General features: G+C 46.4%; 1 protein-coding gene across 5 annotated transcripts in view; it reads right to left on the bottom strand.

Annotated features, from left to right (window-relative positions):
- Nucleotides 1-20954, bottom strand: part of VILL (villin like) — a 149359-nt gene that overhangs the window by 19628 nt on the left and 108777 nt on the right. For 4 of the 5 annotated variants that reach the window (XM_083189106.1, XM_083189108.1, XM_083189109.1 and 1 more), the window contains exons 20-21: nucleotides 16052-16333; nucleotides 12604-14314 (exon numbers count right to left, since the gene is read on the bottom strand). The exons of the other annotated variant lie outside the window; for it this stretch is intronic. In XM_083189106.1, coding sequence (XP_083045232.1) covers nucleotides 14201-14314; nucleotides 16052-16333 — 396 coding nt within the window. In that variant the 3' untranslated portion in view covers nucleotides 12604-14200. Of the gene's footprint in view, nucleotides 1-12603; nucleotides 14315-16051; nucleotides 16334-20954 lie in introns of those variants that run through there. 5 annotated transcript variants of the gene reach the window in all.

Below are 20954 nucleotides of genomic sequence, written 5' to 3' on the forward strand. Positions count from 1 at the left end.
TGCATGTTGACCTTTTTTAATGTGTTAACTGTCGATCAATAGTGGTCGACCTACTGCCTGCCGTTCCTATGACCCATAATGAAGCACAAAAGGGAGAGGGCCCTGCTTTTTAGAGCTTGCACTCTATGTCAGTCGTCAGTACAAAAGGTTTGTTATTTGAAGTTGGTCCTGCGGCCTGTTGAAACCTGGTCACTCGTAGAACTGGGCACACAGTGACCACCCGGAGGTGTGCCCTGTCACTACAATGGGTGTGAGAGACACTGTTTACCTTATTGTGTACAGTATTTAATGCACATAAAACAATAGCAAAATTATGGACAGCAGCATGCATGGTGTAATGGTTAGTGTTATTGCCTCTATCAAGGGGCCCAGACCATCTAGTGGTTTAGCCAGGCCTCTGTGGACTAACCACTCCCCTAAACCGTACCTCCCAGCTTGAGGTGTGCCTGTTGAGCTAGACATTGGACAATATTCTGTCCACTTGCAAGGCTGTGAAATTCGCAACCTTGCGTGTGAATGAAATGCTGCCCGCCACTGGCACGCCCGCCCCCAGCCCTTGCTCTGCAAATTCACCAACCATCGAATGATTTGGAAGGTGCACACAAAACTAAGACACTCTCTGGTGTCTTAGCTTTGTGTGCTCCCTGCACGGGAAGGTGGGCAGCTGACATCCGGTGACATCACAGTCTTTTCCCCCTGTCCTAACCCCCTCTTCCCTCTTCGCTCACTCTTGCCCCCCCCCCCCCCCCCCGCTCTTCTCTAGCTAAACCTCCACGCTTCTAATTATGGTATAATGCTTGGAATGATCAGGATTAATACCTTGCAATCATCAAAGCATCCTTACAAATGGTTACTTCATCCAGTGATTATCCTGTCTTCTCTAAGCACACTATTATCAATATTATAAAATACATGTCTTCTTGTCATTATCAATGTATCCATTTCATGCATGTTGATATATGTTTAAAACCAAATAAACACATTTTCTCCAAAAAAAAAAAAAAAAAGATCCATCCTGAATAAAAATTGTAATATCTAAAAAAATCAACTGTCACTTCACTTATATTAAAAGTACAGTAAGTTCAATATTTAAAACCTTAAAATTCAGATATGTGCAGAAGGATGATAATGCCTCCCTTCCCCCTTTCCAGAGGAACAGTATATCGTCAATATAGCGTTTACATTATTTATATAGATCTCATTGTCCCCAATAGATTATATCTTTCGATAGAGATGGGAAATTCTATAAAATGGACAAAACATATGTCCCCCCGTTGAATTAGTTCTCAGTTACATAGTTACATAGTAGGTGAGGCTGAATAAAGACTTGCGTCCATCTAGTTCAACCTATGTTTATCCCTTGTTGTATAGTATGTTCTGATATTTTAAAGACAGATTATGTTACTTATTCATACCCGTGGATGTTTTTAACCAATAAATGTTTATCCAACCTTATTTTAAACGTATTTATAGTGTCTGCCGACACCACTTCTTCAGGAAGAGAGTTCACTCGGTAACTATGGAATGACAAGGAAATCCGGCATAATGGACCGCATTTTGCGTTCCATTTGCCGGAAGTGACATTCTGGATGGACGTACCCGGAAGTAAGTACCGGTACGAGTGGAGGAAGGAGGTGGATGCTCCTGACCGCTACTTAGATGGACTTACTATAAATAGAGGACATCTACAGCCACAGACACAGCCTTGATAAAGACCCAAACTGCTCAGGGTGGAAACGCATTGGCGGAGTTCAGTGGTAAGAGAGACACAAGGACCTTACCCGTTTGCAGCTGTCCCAGACCTGGCACCCGACTGGTGACTATAGATACAAACACATGCATGAACTGATTAAAAACCAGTTCTGATACACATGCTGGTAATTGTTCCTTTGCACTTGTTGTCTGGAGCTTTTTAAATTCTGGATATTGTGTGTTGAACTGTATATTGTTTTATTTGTATTAAAACTGGCTTCACCATTATAAGCCTTTCTTCTTTTACATATATTGGAGTATTCTACCCACCAGATTAGTTCCAACTATCCATGTGGAAACAGGATGGAATTCCATACAATATAATTGAAGTAAAGTATTCTGGTCCATTTGAATCCTACCACCCTTTCACAGCATTGTTGATTGCAATTACTTTCTTTGCTTGGGCGCCGTTTGAAGTTGTATACTCTGTTTTGGTGATATTGTTCAGCAACCATATTGCTCAGTGTACCGTTTTCACCTGCGACCAGCGATTTTTGGCTGAAAATTGAAACATAGAATTTGACGGCAGATAAGAACCATTTGGCCCATCTAGTCTGCCCCTTTTTTACCCTTCAGGTAAACTCAACCCTTTTTAATCCTTATTTCTTTGTAAGGATATTCATATGCCTATCCCAAGCATGTTTAAATTGTTCTACTGTCTTAGCCTCTACCACCTCTGATGGGAGGCTATTCCACTTATCCACTACCCTTTCTGTGAAGTAATTCTTTCTAACATTTCCCCTGAACCTACCTCCCTCCAGTTTCAGTGCATGTCCTCGTGTTTTATTACTTGTTTTCCTTTGAAGAAAATGTCCCACCTGTACTATGGTAAAACCCTTGATATATTTGAAGATTTCTATCATGTCCCCCCTTTCCCTTCTCTGCTCCAAACTATACATGTTAAGATCTTTTAGTCTATCCAGGTAAGTTTTGTGGGTACTTATGTAGTATCTGGGCTGCCGATTTCTAAATCGGGTCGGATCGGGAGATCGCATCGCATCGCATGCGACCATGCGATTCGATGCGATGCGATGCGATGCGATGCGATGACCCGATTTTTCCATAGGAATCAATGTTAAAATGGACTGAGTCCATTTTAACATGGAATTCAATGGGAAAAATGGGTCCTTTTCATACCCCTACTATCCAAGTGGGCATGGAGTTGGATATAAACCTGTGGCGAGCGTAGCGAGCCACCGAGCCCGAAGCGTGGCGAGCGAAGCGAGCCCCGCGAGGGGACGAATACCGTCCCCTCGCGGGGCTCGCTTCGCTCGCCACGCTTCGGGCTCGGTGGCTCGCTACGCTCGCCACAGGTTTATATCCAACTCCATGCCCACTTGGATAGTAGGGGTATGAAAAGGACCCATTTTTCCATAGGAATCATTTTAACATTGATTTCTATGGAAAAATCGGGTCATCGCATCCGATATCGGATGCGATATCGGATGCGATGCGATGCGATATCGCATCGCATCGCATCTGATTGTATGCCTTAACTTAAGGCATACAATCAAAAAATCGGCAGCCCAGATACTACATAAGTACCGTTTTGTGATGTAGGCCATGAACCATTTTAGTTGCCCTTCTTTGTACACTCTCCAATGTATTTATATCCTTCTGAAGATATGGCCTCCAGAACTGGACACAGTATTCCAGATGAGGTCGTACCAATGACCTATAAAGTGGCATTATTACGTCTTTTTTTCTGCTACTGATTCCTCTCCCTATGCAACCAAGCATCTGACTAGCCTTCCTCATTGCTTTGTTACATTGCCTCCCTGCCTTTAAGTCACTTGAAATAGTGACTCCTAGATCTCTTTCCTCCTCAGTAGTTTCCATTATAGTACCCTTGATACTATATTGAGCCTTTGGGTTTTTGAGTCCCAAGTGCATAATTTTGCATTTTTTAGCATTAAACTGTAGTTGCCATTCTCTTGACCAATTCTCAAGTTTACTTAGATCATCAGTCATTTGATTTACCCCTCCTGGTGTGTCTACTCTGTTGCATATCTTTGTATCATCTGCAAAAAGGCATACTTTCCCTTCAATACCATTTGCAATGTCACTGACAAAGATATTAAAGAGCACTGGTCCAAGTACAGATCCCTGGGGTACTCCACTGGTAACATGTCCCTCCATAGAATGCACTCCATTTACGACAACTGTCTGTTTCCTATCCTGCAACCAGGTTCTTATCCATTTAATTGTTTTATAATCCAATCCCACACTTTCAAGTTTATTTAGCAGCCTGTGATGTGGGACAGTGTCAAATGCCTTACTAAAGTCTAGATATGCCACATCTACAGCCCCCCCTTCATCTAGTATTTTGGTCACGGGGTCAAAAAAGTCAATGAGACTTGTTTGGCATGATCTCCCTGCAGTAAAACCATGCTGTTTTGGATCCTGTAAGTTGTTTAATTTAAGATATTCCACTATTCTTTCTTTTAATAGTGTTTCCATTATTTTCCCTACTACTGATGTAAGGCTCACTGGTCTGTAGTTACTTGCTTCTTCTTTGCTTCCGCTTTTGTGCAGTGGAACTACATTTGCTTTTCTCCAGTCCTCTGGAACTGCACCTGTATCTAGTGACTGGTTGAATAAATCTGTTAATGGCGCTACCAACACATCTTTTAGTTCTTTTAGTATCCTTGGATGCACTCCGTCTGGCCCCATTGATTTATCCACTTTCAGTCTTGAAAGTTCTGTTAGGACTGTCACACTCAGCCGCGGCGGTGCGCGGCGGGCATATTACTCACCCGTCCGCGCCCGCCGTCGGCTAGCGTGTAGTGGTCTCCGGGTCAGCGGCAGCGGGCAGCGGCAGTCTGGTGGGCAGCAGGCAGCGTGGGACATCGACAGGTGTAGCAGTGTGTGCTGTAATGGTGCCGGGAGGCCGGCGCCGCCATCTTGGTTAAGGGCAAAATAGCAGATTGGCCCAGGTCTGAGGTTTCCTCCCATACTGACCTGACAGCCAATGGCAGCCGCCCTCTTGGGATATAGGGGATCTGCCTAGGGCTGTTCAGTGTCAGTGCAAAGAGTCTCCAGAGGCGTTCACAGCTCCCAGCTGACTCCGGCTCTCTGACTCACCTCTCCTGACCTTGGTGCCTTGCTCGTGCTCTGCGTTGGTCTAGGTTGCTGCTTAACCCCATCGCTGCCAGTTCTCTCCACAGTCTGGTCTCTGCCTGTATCCCTGAGCTTCCTGGCCTAGCCCTTCAAGTCTCCTGCTTCCAAGCAATTCTTCAATCTTCATTCATCATTCATCTTCCTCCAGTCTTCAAGGATCCTTCATTTACCATCAAGTACATTCTCTTTCCGGATCCTCTTATTCTTCAAGACCCCAGCCTGCCGTCCTATGCTATTTGAACTGTCATTATTCAAATGAACTTTCTTCTTCTAAAGTGCCTTACTGGCTCAAGTATTGTTTATCACTAACTGCCACTTTAAGAAAGTATTCAAGTGTGTATTGTTTCCATTTATGAATTCTATTATTAAACCTGCACGATTTAATCCTTCATCATCTGGTCCGTCTCCAGTCGCTACACACCACACGACTTCATCCAGCCCTTCAGTCGTGACAGTTTGCACTGACCCGATGGAGTCGGGTGAAGTACAGGCTTCCATGGCGGACGTCTTTCAAGGTATCGTGACTCGTCTTGAACAAGTGGAAACTACCCAACGCCAAGTGGCTCAATTTCTTCAGGCCTTGTCCCCGCCCCAGGCGGCTCCCTCAGTGTCGGTTGCTCCAGCGCCAGAGATTCCAGTTCCTGTTTCCACACCAGGATTCGTAGTTCCTCATCACATGCAACTCCCTACTCCTAGCAAGTATGATGGTTCGCCAAGAGCATGCCGTGGGTTCCTGAACCAATGTGATGTCCACTTCACCTTGCAGTCATCTCACTTCCCAACCTCCAAGGCAAAGGTGGCCTATATTGTGTCTCTCCTGGCAGGGTCAGCTCTGGACTGGGTGTCCCCTCTCTGGGAACGCTCTGACCCCCTGCTCAATGATTATGAAGCTTTTATTACCTCTTTTCGTCGCATCTTCGATGACCCTGGCAGAGTGTCCTCTGCCGCCACTGAAATCCTGAGGATTCGCCAGGGTAGCCGATCGGTGGGACAGTATGTTGTGCAGTTCCAGACCCTGGCCTCAGAATTAAAATGGAACGAAGAGGCTCTCCTCTCCGCCTTCTGGAATGGGCTGGCAGGTCGTATCAAGGATGAATTAGCTACTCGTGACTTCCCGGCTACCTTGATCGAGCTCATCTCTCTGTGCAACAAAGTAGATCTACGGATGCAGGAACGCCAACTAGAGAGAAATCGCTCTGATCGTCTTCGCCCTCGCTTCACCCCAAATGCTGTTCCCGTTCCTAGACCAAGTCCTTCCACAACTACACCACCTGATGAACCTATGCAGATCAATCGTTCTCGGCTCTCACAGGAAGAAAAGTCCCGTAGACGACGGGAGAATCTCTGCATGTACTGCGGGTCTGCTGCCCATTTACTGTCCTCCTGTCCATTGCGTCCGGGAAACGGCCGCTCCTAACCTCCCCGAGGGAGGCCCGGTTAGGAGTCTTGCTTTCATCTCCCTCCTCCGCTGTTTCCACCATTCCAATTACCATTGTGTGCCCTCAAGGGGAAAATAAAGTCCAGGCCCTATTGGATTCCGGAGCGGCAGGAAACTTTCTTTCTTCATCTTTCGTCTTTCAACACTCCCTGGCAGTACAACCCTTGACCCATCCCCTGGTTCTCACTGCAGTGGATGGGAGTCGTATCTGTAGTGGGCAAATCACCCTTCAAACCAATCCAGTGACAGTCCTAGTGGGTGCTCTACATCAAGAGACTCTAGAGTTCTTAGTTCTTCCTCAGTCATCACACCAGGTGGTCCTGGGTCTACCATGGCTCGCTAAACACAATCCTCATATTGATTGGACCAGCATGGAGATCAAGGCCTGGGGTACGAACTGTTTAACCACTTGCATGACTCGTATCATTCCACTCAATCAAATGAATCCTCAAGAAGAGGGAGGTTCCAGTCTTCCGTCTTCACCAGCTTCACCCTTGTCTATACCCACACCATACCATTCTTTTTCTGATGTCTTCAGCAAGGGAGGTGCCGATTCTCTGCCCCCTCATCGTCCTTGGGACTGTCCGATAGAGTTGGTACCCGGGAAATTTCCACCGCGGGGTCGTATCTACCCCTTATCTCTACCCGAGACCAAGGCTATGTCTGACTACATTCGTGAAAACTTGAATAAAGGCTTCATTCGTCCATCCACCTCGCCAGCCGGAGCGGGGTTTTTCTTCGTTAAAAAAAAAGATGGGACTCTCCGGCCATGTATCGACTATAGGGGTCTCAACGATATCACAATCAAGAACCGCTACCCATTACCCCTCATCACCGAACTCTTCGATAAGATCAGAGGGGCGTCTATTTTTACCAAACTGGATCTGAGAGGGGCGTACAACTTGATCCGAATCCGTTCCGGTGACGAGTGGAAGACGGCTTTCAACACCCGGGATGGCCACTACGAATACCTGGTGATGCCATTTGGCCTTTGCAATGCCCCGGCCGTCTTCCAACAGTTTGTAAACGACATATTTCGGGACTTACTGTATCATTCTGTCGTGGTGTATCTCGATGATATCCTCATATTCTCTCCTAACCTTCATCTCCATCGTCAAACTGTATCTGAAGTCCTGCGCCGTCTACGCCAAAATCAATTGTTCTGCAAGCTAGACAAATGCGTCTTCGAGGTCACTTCCATTCCATTTCTTGGCCACATCCTCACCAGCACTGGGATAGAGATGGACCCAGAGAAAGTAAGAGCCATCCAAGACTGGACAGCGCCTACCACGCTCAAAGGTATCCAGAGGTTCCTGGGTTTTTCAAATTATTATCGTCGCTTCATCCGGGACTTCTCCACCCTTGCTGCACCCCTTACAGCTCTAACCCGCAAGGGAGTAGATCCTAGTCAGTGGCCACCCGAAGCCTCGCTAGCTTTCCAACAACTAAAGAATGCATTCATCTCTGCTCCAATTCTTCTTCAGCCGAACCTCGACAAACCCTTCATTATCGAGGTGGATGCATCCTCAGAGGGAGTCGGGGCAATCTTGTCACAGAAAGGAGAGGACCAGGAACTTCACCCCTGTGCTTTCTACTCTAAGAAGTTTCTTCCAGCAGAGAAAAATTACCCCATTGGGGAGCAAGAGTTACTAGCAGTAAAGTTAGCGTTGGAGGAGTGGCGGTACCTCCTGGAGGGGGCACGACATAAGATCACGGTATACTCTGACCATAAGAATCTCTCATTTCTCAAGCATGCCCAATGTCTTACTGCTCGTCAAGCCCGCTGGGCCATGTTCTTCGAACGATTTGATTTCCAGATCAGATTCAGACCCGGGTCGATGAATGCCAAGGCCGATGCCCTTTCACGCTCCTTCGAGACTCCGGCCGACCTAGAGACTCCTCCTCGACCAATCCTCGACCCTCTGGTTTTTGCTCAAGTTACGGTCCAACCTTCACCTCCTCCGGGCAAAACCTTTGTTCCCCTCAATCTTCGCAAAAGAGTGCTGTCCTGGGCACACGCTTCCCGTTTTGCAGGACATACTGGTGCACAGAAGACCCTAATGTTCCTGTTACGTTCATATTGGTGGCCCACCATTCGTCAAGATGTAACCAGCTTTGTCGCTTCCTGTGTAAAGTGCGCCCAGCATAAGTCCCCCAGAACATCTCCTGCCGGTCCTCTTCTACCTCTAGCCATTCCTACAGAACCATGGTCCCACTTGTCTATGGACTTTATCTGTGAACTTCCTCCCTCCAAAGGGCATACGGTAATCTGGGTGGTGGTTGACCGGTTCTCAAAAATGGCGCACTTCTTCCCATTGAAAGGTCTTCCATCCGCTCCAGTTCTGGCTCAGCTCTTCATCTCCACAATCTTCAAACTTCATGGGTTGCCCAAAGAGATTATATCTGACCGTGGAGTGCAATTCGTTGCAAAGTTTTGGAGGGCTCTCTGTTCCGCTGTACAAGTCAAACTCAAGTTCTCCACTGCATTCCACCCACAAACCAACGGGCAGACGGAACGGGTCAACCAAGACTTGGAAGCCTTCATTCGTTTATTCATCTCTTCTTCTCAAGACGACTGGGTCGATCTTCTGCCTTGGGCGGAATATGCGCACAATAATTCTTATCATTCATCCTCCGGCACCACTCCCTTTTTTACTGTTTTTGGCAAACATCCCCGATCTCCAGATTTCTCAGACTTATCTTCATCCGATGTTCCTGCAGCTGCTGCTTCTTTACAACGGTTTGCGAAAATCTGGTCAGATGTTCATACCGCTCTCCTCAAAGCATCCGCTCGATACAAAAGGATGGCGGACAGGAAAAGAAGAGCGGCTCCCAAATTGAAGGTTGGAGATCGAGTGTGGCTGTCTACCCGCCACATACGCCTTCGGTTACCATCCATGAAGCTGGCTCCCCGATTCATCGGACCGTTCCCAATCACGCAAGTTATTAATCCTGTTGCATACAGACTACAGCTTCCTTCTTCCCTGAAGATCTCAAATTCTTTTCATGTGTCTCTTCTAAAGCCCTTGAGATTGAACTTCTATCAAAAGAAGGTGCCCAAACCGCCCAAGATTGGTTCTGAAAGAGAGATTGAGTTCGAAGTGAGACGCATCATCGACTCACGTTGTCGCAATGCCCATCTGCAGTATCTGGTGGAGTGGCTTGGATTCGGTCCTGAGGAGAACTCCTGGGTTGATGCTGCAGATCTCCATGCTCCCCGTCTGGTGAGGCAATTCTTTCAAAGGAACCCACATAAGGTGCGTAGGTGCCCTGGGGTCACCCAGAAAAGGGGGGGTACTGTCACACTCAGCCGCGGCGGTGCGCGGCGGGCATATTACTCACCCGTCCGCGCCCGCCGTCGGCTAGCGTGTAGTGGTCTCCGGGTCAGCGGCAGCGGGCAGAGGCAGTCTGGTGGGCAGCAGGCAGCGTGGGACATCGACAGGTGTAGCAGTGTGTGCTGTAATGGTGCCGGGAGGCCGGCGCCGCCATCTTGGTTAAGGGCAAAATAGCAGATTGGCCCAGGTCTGAGGTTTCCTCCCATACTGACCTGACAGCCAATGGCAGCCGCCCTCTTGGGATATAGGGGATCTGCCTAGGGCTGTTCAGTGTCAGTGCAAAGAGTCTCCAGAGGCGTTCACAGCTCCCAGCTGACTCCGGCTCTCTGACTCACCTCTCCTGACCTTGGTGCCTTGCTCGTGCTCTGCGTTGGTCTAGGTTGCTGCTTAACCCCATCGCTGCCAGTTCTCTCCACAGTCTGGTCTCTGCCTGTATCCCTGAGCTTCCTGGCCTAGCCCTTCAAGTCTCCTGCTTCCAAGCAATTCTTCAATCTTCATTCATCATTCATCTTCTTCCAGTCTTCAAGGATCCTTCATTTACCATCAAGTACATTCTCTTTCCGGATCCTCTTATTCTTCAAGACCCCAGCCTGCCGTCCTATGCTATTTGAACTGTCATTATTCAAATGAACTTTCTTCTTCTAAAGTGCCTTACTGGCTCAAGTATTGTTTATCATTAACTGCCACTTTAAGAAAGTATTCAAGTGTGTATTGTTTCCATTTATGAATTCTATTATTAAACCTGCACGATTTAATCCTTCATCATCTGGTCCGTCTCCAGTCGCTACACACCACACGACTTCATCCAGCCCTTCAGTCGTGACAAGGACTTTCTCTCTAGTAAATGTACCTCCATCTACCTTATTTTTATGAATGTCCTTGCAACTTAACTGTGATCCCTTCCCTTCTCCTTCTATAGTGAATACAGAGCAAAAGTAATTATTTAGATGATCTGCAATTGCCTTGTCTCCCTCCACCAAATTCTCAGTGTCTGTCCGCAGTCTTATTATTCCTCCATTTGATTTTCTCCTTTCATTTATATACTTAAAAAAAGTTTTGTTTCCTTTATCTACCGACTGAGCCATTTTCTCCTCAGCTTGTGCCTTGGCACGCCTGATCACTTTCTTAGCCTCTTTGCGTCTGGCAAGATACACTTCTTTGTCATTATTATTTTGAGTCTGCTTGTATGTCCTAAAGGCCATCTTTTTTGCTTTTACACTAGTTGATACCTCTTTTGTAAACCACACTGGCTTCCTTTTACTGGTACTTTTCTTAACCCTTTTGATACAAAGGTCCGTTGCCTTTAGTATTGCACTTTTTAATTTTCTCCACCTCTCCTGCACTCCTTTCAAGTTCGTCCAATCCGCTAATGAGTCGCTTAAACATCTCCCCATTTTTGCAAAGTCAGCCTTCCTAAAATCCAACACTTTAGTTTTTGTGTGACTGGAGTTGGACCCTGCCTTGATACTAAACCATACTGCTTGATGATCACTGGATCCCAGGTTCTCACCCACATATATGTCTGATATCCTGTCACCATTTGTGAGTATTAAATCTAATATTGAGTCTTTGCGAGTAGGCTCCCTCACCAATTGCTTGAGAGAGGCTCCCTGTAGGGAATTTAGAAATTTGCCACTTGTAGATGATCTTGCAAAAGACTCCTCCCAATTCACATCAGGTAGATTAAAGTCTCCCATGATTATGACTTCTCCCTTTAAAGCCATTTTAGTGACATCAAGCAATAGGCTCCTGTCCAAATCCTGCCCCTGGCCTGGTGGCCTATAGATGACCCCAGTACGAATAATGTCCTTCTCCCCCATTTCTATGGTCACCCAAAGGGCCTCAGTTTTTTCTTCAATGTTTTGTATTAAAGTAGCATTTATGTTTTTCTTTACATACATTGCTACCCCTCCTCCGATTCTTCCCATTCTGTCCTTCCTAAATAAATTGTATCCTGGTATAGCTACGTCCCAGCCATGGTTCTCATTACACCATGTCTCTGTGATAGCCACAATGTCTAGGTCATCCCTTGTCATTATTGCAATTAGATCAGGAATTTTGTCTCCTAGGCTTCTAGCGTTTGCACACATACTGTAGTTTTAAAAATTTTGCCTGTGCATCTGTTATTCCTAGCCATGTTCATACAGTACAAAATCGAAATCTAAAGTTGAAATTACCTGTTTGATGATTGCAAGCTATTCTGTCTCATTCTGTCTCTACCTCATTTTGATTAGAAATCTCTGGTGCACAGTGTATTGTGCACCAGCGACCACCACACTCCCGGCAATTTATCTCCCACAGCACATGAATTCACTGGCAATTAGGTGCTGATATCGCCCCCGTGTGTACACAGCTTTAGTGATATCATTGCTTCAGCACAGATCCGCAGGGGTGTACATTATTTCTCAGACATAGCGAACTCACTGGGTGATATAATGAAGGATTTTGCACAGAAGGGCAGAAATGAGCAATACATTTGTTCATTACATCACCCAGTGTGTACGCACCTTTAGAGGGTGTGGATCATATGGTCGACCAAAAGTGGGTTGACAGTCATAAGGTCGTCATGGGTCTAGGTCAACACAAGCATTAGGTTAACATGGGCAAGGTTGACAGTCAAAAGGTCGACATGGGGTTTTTCACAGGTTTTTTTACCTGAATGTCGACATGGACACTGACGGCCCCACCGCATCCCCTCGCCTGGCTCGCTGCGCTTGCCATGATATGGGCCAACTATTTTATTCTCCCACCATGCCCTAGTGGATGGTAGGGCATGAAATACCGTTTGACGGCGAAATAAAAAAAAGTGAAAAAACCCATGTTGACCTTGTCCCATGTCGACCTAGTGGTGTCATTGTAATGACCGTCAACCAACCGACCATATCCCTCTTTAGAAAACCCTTGCTTACAATGGGTAATCTCTCTATGATTTCCAATCCAATAACACAGACCATGCAGGAGATTTTACATTGGATTTATTAGACGCACTTTAGGATGAACCGATAGCATAAAAATAAATGGTCACTTAACGTGACATCATGGCACTTTCTTCATATAATATTGTTACCCTAAGTGACCTCTGCAGAAACCGATGTAAAACAACAATATATGGTATGGAAATAATCTACAGCGTAACATGACTAATATCCCCTAACAGGAATCACAGTTCTATCATGGCGGATACAGGGACACAATATGGCGACAACGACCAGACAGATGCATGTTTGCCACTGACATTGTACCTTACAGAGGAGACACATTGGACCTGGCATTGGGAAGATCAGATACAGATGCCACTATAGATAAATCTTATATTAGTTTATTATGGGAGGTGTTCAGCTGAGCGATGGCTTATATGTTATTGCAGATCAGGATTTCTCACCTCTCCCAATATTCAGTGTTTTCGGAGTTCTGATCACTTCCTGAATATATATGTACTTACAGATATGGGCGGGCACGCACACACACACACACACACACACACACACACACAGATGTAGGGCATAATTCAGACCTGATCGCTGCTGTGCGAATGTGCAATAAAATCCAGATACCTTTGTCCTTTGATAGCCATTCGCAAGGTGATGGGACAGGAAGTAGACGGCTGGTGGTGGTAACCGGCCGTTTAGTGGGAGTGCTTAGAAAACCGCAGGTGTGCCACATAAAACCCTAGACGAGCCTAATCATTTTAGCAGAGGGCCTGTGATGTTGGCTCCAGGCCGGATAAGCCTGTATTTAAGTCCAGGGCTACACAGTCCTTGTGATGAGTTGTGGCCAATGAATACATCAATCGATGGGAAGAGTCTTACGAATGGGTTTGGACATTTTTCCCCTCAGCTGCGATTTCTCCGCTAGACGTTCACATCTACTTGCAGTGAGCACATTCATTCGCAAAAGTGGGATTTCACTACAGTGGGATGGACGCTGCCGATTCGCTCAGCGACAAACAGGTCTGAATCGGGCCCATAGACACACATATACCATGACACACCCATACGTATGGACAGACATCTCTAGAGTGTAAGCTCATACAATCAGGACCCTGTCAGCCTTCGGTCTCATGTCAGCCTCATATGTCCTTGTTCTGTGTGTATGCTGTGTTATACTGACTGGCCGGAGCTTAGGAGTGTGATGTGCCCTATACATTAACAATAATAATAATGCTGCAGTATGTACACACACATATGCAGTCATACATACACACACAGCATACGTGTAGACAGGAACCCACATACAGAGGTATGAGCAATAATGTACATAGTCAGGAATATACATCGCACGAGAACGAGGGTTTGTGAAACAATCTTACACTATTGGACATAAATGTGATTAGTAATAACTATCATGGGGTAACAACCTCTGAGGTGCACAGCGCTGGGACGCTGAGGAAAGAATACATGGACACACACATCTGCGCAGCTGTATACATTGATCTATCCAAGAAACCCTCAGACAGGGAAACCGCGTCTCATAGTTCCTCCAAATTGACAAGTATTGGTCTCCCAGAAATGACATAACTGACGTGACAATAGGAAAAGTATATATAAATATATATTCAGAACAGGTTATGTTGCTTTTTCATATTTTGCTGCTTCCATTTGGGCAACTGGTAGAACTGAGCCCTGGGCATCCCCAATACGCTGGCAAAATCTTCATCAGACAGGTACACCTGTTACACAGGAGACAGGTTATCAGGTGGGAACTGGCATCAATGCATTATGGCATAATATACATAAGCTATTAGTGTTCATTCTAGGACCCGCCATATTTGAAAAGCCATGTAGTTCCTCTTCCCTGCCTGGGGTGTCGCTGTCTGGTGTAGTGCTTCTAGCACAGTGTGGTCTGTATATCATCACTGATATGCAAACCAGACCTGTGCTAGAAACACCACAGCAGACAGTGACACCCCAGGCAGGGAAGAGGAACTGCATGGGTTTTCAAATATAGCGGGTGCTAGAATGAACACTAAGCTATTATATATATATATATATATATATATATATATAAATAAATGAGAGAGCGAGGCCTTGAACACTGACGTGTAACTGTTACTGTATTATACATATGTAACACTGAGTTGTGCATGGCCACAGGCACTTCTACTCATTTGCATGTCATTAATCCAATTCAGTGCAACATGTGCGAGATGCCATTGCTACGGTGCCCGAGCTTTCACTCCTTGTAGTCCCATTTAGTGGCAACCAGATTTTTGTCAGTCCTATGGGTTTGCAAACAAATTTCCTGAAGTTGGCGGTACCCCAAGTGCAGCATAGCACCGCTCTTACACCTGCGCTAATAATGAGGGAAATAGGATTGGCCAGGGCTGGACCTGTAAATGTTGAAAGGTCAATTATGAGAACCCATACACATACACCCCAATGCGGGAAATTTACTTAGATTGGATCACATGGGATGTTGTTATGAGCAACCAATCAGAATCTACTTATTTATTTAGCACCTTCTAGAATATACTAGTATCTGATTGGTTGCTCATAACAAACACGTATGGTGTAATGGTTAGCATTATTGCCTCACAGCACTGAGGTCATGGGTTCAATACCCACCAAGGCCCCAACTGTGCAGAGTTTGTATATTCTCCCCATGCCTGCGTGGGTTTCCTCCGGGTACTCCGGTTTCCTCCCACAATCCAAAAATATACTGGTAGGCTAATTGGCTCCCAAAAAAATTAACCCTAGCATGTCTGTCTGCGTGTACATGTGGTAGGGAATATAGATTGTAAGCTCCACTGGGGCAGGGACTGATATGAATGGTCAAATATTCTCTGTAAAGCGCTGCGGAATATGTGTGCGCTATATAAGAAACTGCTAATAAATAACTACATGTGAAATAAAACTCCCATCTTAGTAAATTTCCCCCAATGTCTCACTAAATATATAAAAGGTACAAAAATAGCATGTGTGTAATATAGGAATGCAATTAAAATACAGTACTTCTGATTTATGGCCAACCATGTGATCAGCTGGTGATCATCATTCTGCCATGACGGTGGGCCTACTTTTCTGAGAAGGCCTGTAATTGCAGATCCATGATGCTTTATGTGGTGTACTGGGGTGTAACATAACATGGATAATGGGGGGGTCTGTGTCAGGTAATATGGGGGATATAAATGCACTATGTGTCCTGTATCAGTGTGGAGGGGAGGGCGCTGCTTGTGGGGTATAACATTACATGCGCTCGGGAGGCTGTCGGGTAATATGGGGGATATAAATGCAGTATGTGTCCTGTGCCACACACTGAGCTACAGTATGTGGAGGCCTAAGGAGCTGTACTGTGCACTAGTATCACTTGCTGTGTACATGGGGTATACAGCTAGCACTATTTTCCTAGGATAAATGAAAGGAACAGTTACTGTTTGTGTTTTCTTGCATGATCTGAGCTTGCTTACCTCCTTCTTAGTGGGGTCTACTCCATCAGGTAAGTCCTCTGCATTTTTGTTAAGAAGAAGACTCTTATCAAAAATGTTGCTGCCCTGTGGTAATGACTGTATTGGTTGGCCCTGGCTCTGCGGCTGATTGCCATTGGGCGTTCCGTTATTACCATTGCTGTATGACAGGTTCCCATTGCTGTGAGGATGATATACCGAAGGCTTTGGTGCACTCGGCTCTGACTTTGTTGGGGCAATCGGCTTGGTTGTGCTGTTTGCATTTAGATTTGTGTTGTGCAAGTCCTAAGGAAAGAAAAAAGGTTACCTTCCAGAGAGATCTAATAATACACATCCAATCATTTATAATAATGCACAGGAACTTGTACAGAATATGAATACATGTAGCAGTACTGCTCCTGCTGCTGTTATTATTATAATTAATAATTTACTTTTTTTTTTTTTTTAAATAAACAATTTTATTGAGCAAATACAAGGATATACAAGCTTTACAGACCAGCTGTTATCTCAAAATATCAAGACAGCGTGTATCACAATTTGCCAAGATTTTCATATTTATCAGAATGTATAGCAAGGGGATAGAAAGAACGAAGAGAGAATAAAAAGAGAGGAGGAAAAGAAGGACAGGTGGGTAAGTTGGGGGGTAAGAGGGTTAGTGAAGAGGGGTGGGGGGAGGAAAAGAAAAAGAGGGGGGGGGGCGGGAAAGGGAGGGGAAGGGAAGGGATGACCTCCATTAGTATGGCTCAAACGGGGGTGGCATGTTTTGTTGAGAAAGCCATGGAGACCAGACCTTATGAAAGGACTTAAGCGAGTGGCGTATAGTCGCAGTGATATATTCCATCTTGTAGACGTACCACACTCGTGAGAGAATTGCTTGCATTGGGGCAGGTGCAGGTTTCTTCCAGTCGGAAGCAATTTGACAAGTCATTGCAGAGGAGATATGCCTTAGTAATTTGTGCTGATGGTGGTTAAGCTCGGGGGGTTTTAGTGGGAGAAGGAAGTATCTGGGGTCTCTGGGCACCGCAACTCCCAGCAAAACTGTAAGCAGGTCAAGCAATTCTCCCCAGATGCCAGCGATTAGCGGGCAGGTCCACCAGATGTGGAGGAAGCTACCCTCTGTAGGACAACCTCTCCAACACCTGTCAGAAACCTCGGGAAACATCTTATGTAGCTTAGAAGGGACGTAGTACCAGCGATATAGTAGTTTATATATGTTTTCTTTAATTTTAACGCAAATGGAGCTTGATGCTGCATTGTCGCGTATTTCCTCCCAGTCCTCCTCGTCTAGGGAGAGACCTAGGTCTCTTTCCCATGCCGTTTCATGAGGGGCCCGGGATGAGGTTGTGAGTGGGTCTAGCAGAGCGTACAGTGCAGAGATTAAACCTTTAGATGAGGTGCGTCTCCAGCACATATATTCTATAGAGGTTAAGGGTCTAGCGTTTAGAGTAGATATAACTTTGGAGTGGAAGTGGCGAATCTGGAGAAAGCGGAAGAAGTCTATGTTGGGAATTGCAGTGCCCTCCCTGATGTCAGCGAACTGAGGAAAGGTAGCGTTATCTGATATGTCGTTTAAATAATAAATGCCGTCTTTCAGCCAGCTAGACAGGGAGGAGTGTCCCAGGCCGGGGGGGAAAGCGGGGTTGTGAAATAAAGGTATTAATGGGGAGGGTAGCGGGGCTAAGTTGTACGTTTTGTTCAGTCTGTCCCAGACTGCTAGAGCATGCGACACCACCGGGTGTGATACTATCGAATGTGGACGTTTAGGTCTGGGCAGCCACAGCAGTGAAGACAGGGTGGTCAGGCCCAAGTCCCCCGCCTCTACGTTCACCCATACTTTGCTCGCGCCCCAGGGGTTACACCACTGAACAGTCTGGGACAGCTGTGCGGCATAATAGTATCTCTTAAAGTCTGGTATCCCCAGGCCTCCCTGGCAGGAGGGCCTCTGTAATAGTTTTAATCTTATGCGCGGGCGTTTTTTGTCCCATATGAATTGTGATGATTGGCGTTGTAAAAATTTGAATACGTAGGGGGGGACATATATGGGCAGGGTCTGAAAAAGGTACAACAGGCGTGGGAGAATATTCATTTTAATAGAATTTATTCTGCCTATCCAAGAGATAAAGTGGGAGGACCAGGTGGTAAGGTCTGATTTAATCGTGTCTAGCAATCTCGGGAAGTTGGCTTGGAAAAGTTGGAGGTAATGATGAGTTACTGTAGGTATATACCTAGATATTTCACTTTTTTCCTGTTCCAGTTACATGGCAACAGATTCATTAACTCTGTTTTGAGGGGTCCGGGTACATGAAAATCGAGGACTTCGGTTTTCTCAACATTTATTTTGTAATCAGAGTGGAGGGAGTATTGTTGAATCTCTGACAGTAAGCGGGGGATAGAGCTCACTGGGTCGGCGAGGGTCAAGAGCACATCATCTGCGTATAGTGCTATTTTGTGCTCCGAGGAGCCTACTTTAACGCCTTGGATAGACGTGTTATTGCGTATCCTCGCCGCCAGGGGCTCCATAACCAGAGCAAAGATTAACGGTGAGAGGGGGCAGCCTTGGCGGGTGCCATTGGTTATGCTAAAGGGGTTTGACCTCACCCCGTTTACGACAACCCGGGCGGACGGCGTGTTGTATAGAGCCTTGACACCCTCCAGGAAGGGCCCTGAAATGCCCATCCTTTCCAGCACTGCAAAGGCAAACGACCACGAGATACGGTCGAATGCCTTCTCTGCGTCCAAGGCTAGGAGCAGAGCCGGGTTTTTCTGCTTCTGGATTATGTGGATAAGGTCAATCGCTCGCCTTGTGTTATCTGACGCCTGATGTCCCGGGATGAATCCTACCTGGTCCGGGTGGACAAGGAATTGGAGCAAAGGGGCCAGACGTCCGGCTAGAATTTTTGCATAAAGCTTCAGGTCAACGTTCAGTAATGAAATCGGCCTGTAGTTTGCACAGTTGGTTGGGTCTCTGCCCGCTTTTGGAATTACCACTATATCCGCCAGGGTTGTCTCATGGGGAAAGGAGGCACCCTCCAGTATGTTGTTGAACAAGGCCGCTAAGTGGGGGGCTAGTTCTTTTGCAAAACGCTTGTAATAGATGGCCGAGAACCCATCTGGACCTGGTGCAGCGGATAACCGCAGGGATCGGATTGCCGCTACCACCTCCTCCTCCGTAATTTTCCCATTCAGGGTAGCCAGCTGGGCCTCTGAAAGGAGCGGGAGGGGGGTGTCTGCAAGGTAGGAAATAGTATCCTCATGTTCTGAGGTGGGTAGGGGAGGGGGCTTTTTTAAATTATACAAGGTGTCATAGAAGAGTTGGAATTCCCTGGCTATTTCCAATGGGTCATACGTGCAGGATCCTAATGTTGGGGACTTTATTTTCTCAATCAGCCTGGACGCTTGTTGTCGTCTGAGTTTATTGGCTAATAGGGTGTCTATCTTGTCTGCTTTGTCATAAAAGCGTTGCCCAAGCTTTTGAAGAATGCTAGCCGCCCGGTGAGCTAAGAGTGTGTTCAGTTGACCTCTGATCGCTTCAATTTGGGATAACAGGTTTGGGGTGGGTGTGCTTTTATGTTGATCCAACAGAGTGGCCAGCTGTGATTCTAGAGCATGTATCTGGGAGGCCCATTTTTTCCGCACAGAGGCGACCTTAAAGATTATCACGCCCCTAATTGTTGCCTTATGAGCCTCCCAGACAATGCCGGAGGGTGTGTCAGGCGAAGAGTTTTCTTTAAAGTAGTCATTGATGGCAGTTTTGACCTCCTTCAGAGAGGAAGGGTGTCCCAGAATGGAGTCGTCTAGTCTCCATCTGTTGGCTCCTGGGGGGCGGTCGTAAAGGCCAAGATCTATGAGGGTGCCGGCACGGTCCGTCCAAGAGAACGGTGCCACGCCCGCACTCCTAATATGTGGTATAAGAGAGGAGGAGATGAGTAGCATATCGATCCTAGAGTACTGCTGGTGGGGGGCCGAAAAGTGGGTGTAATCTCTGGAATGTGGATATTTCAGTCGCCAGGAATCACACAGCCCATAGTGTTTCATGGCAGCTCTAAGAGTGCGTGTGGCTCTAGGGGTGTCTGCCGTGTGCGGATGAGTGGCAGGAGAGGATTTGTCTAACATCGGGTCTATAATAGTATTGAAGTCCCCGCCTATGATTATATGTCCCTGCGCTACTTTGTCCAGTCTCTTGAAAAAGTTGTCAAAAAATTGTGATTGATCTTGGTTGGGAGCATATAGGGAAACTAGGGTCACAGTCAGGGCTCTGATCTTTCCTATCACTATAAGAAACCTGCCGTCGGGGTCCGCAATTGTCTTGGTGAGGGTGAAAGGGACATCGTTGTGGAATAGGATAGCCACTCCGCGCTTTTTGCAGTCTGCTGATGCAAAAAAGTTGTTTGGGAATGATCGACCCTTCAGTTGAGAGTGATTGCCTGTAAGGTGTGTTTCCTGCAAAAACACGATAGATGCCTTTTCCCTTCTACAAGCTTCTAGCAGAATTGTACGTTTCCTAGGGGAATTTAGGCCGTTAACGTTTACTGATAAGATTTTTAGGGCCATGGTTGGGTGTGTAGGTGCGGCGCGACGGAGAGACCAGGGAAGAGGAATAGAGGCCATCCCACGGGAGGGGAGAGGCGGGGGGGGGGGGGACAGGGGAATGGGGGAGACGAGGGGAAGACGCCCCACAGATTGGGGACTAACTAGAGTAGAGAAAGTAAAGAAGGGCCCGTGAGGGCAGGATCCCTGATAAGGAGGGTCCCCATTGGAGACCGCTACTAAGCAAATTAAATCAACAGACATTGTAAACTTATGTAAAGAGGGAGTTTGGGGGGGTGGTAAGTCGGCAAGGTGGTTCTGATTTCAGAACCGCCAAGGCCAGTAATGTCCCTTTCTGGAGTAACTCGTAGGGGCTGTA

The sequence above is a fragment of the Crinia signifera genome, chromosome 5 (genome assembly GCF_055691185.1).
Source record: "Crinia signifera chromosome 5, ASM5569118v1, whole genome shotgun sequence".
NCBI lineage: Eukaryota > Metazoa > Chordata > Amphibia > Anura > Myobatrachidae > Crinia > Crinia signifera.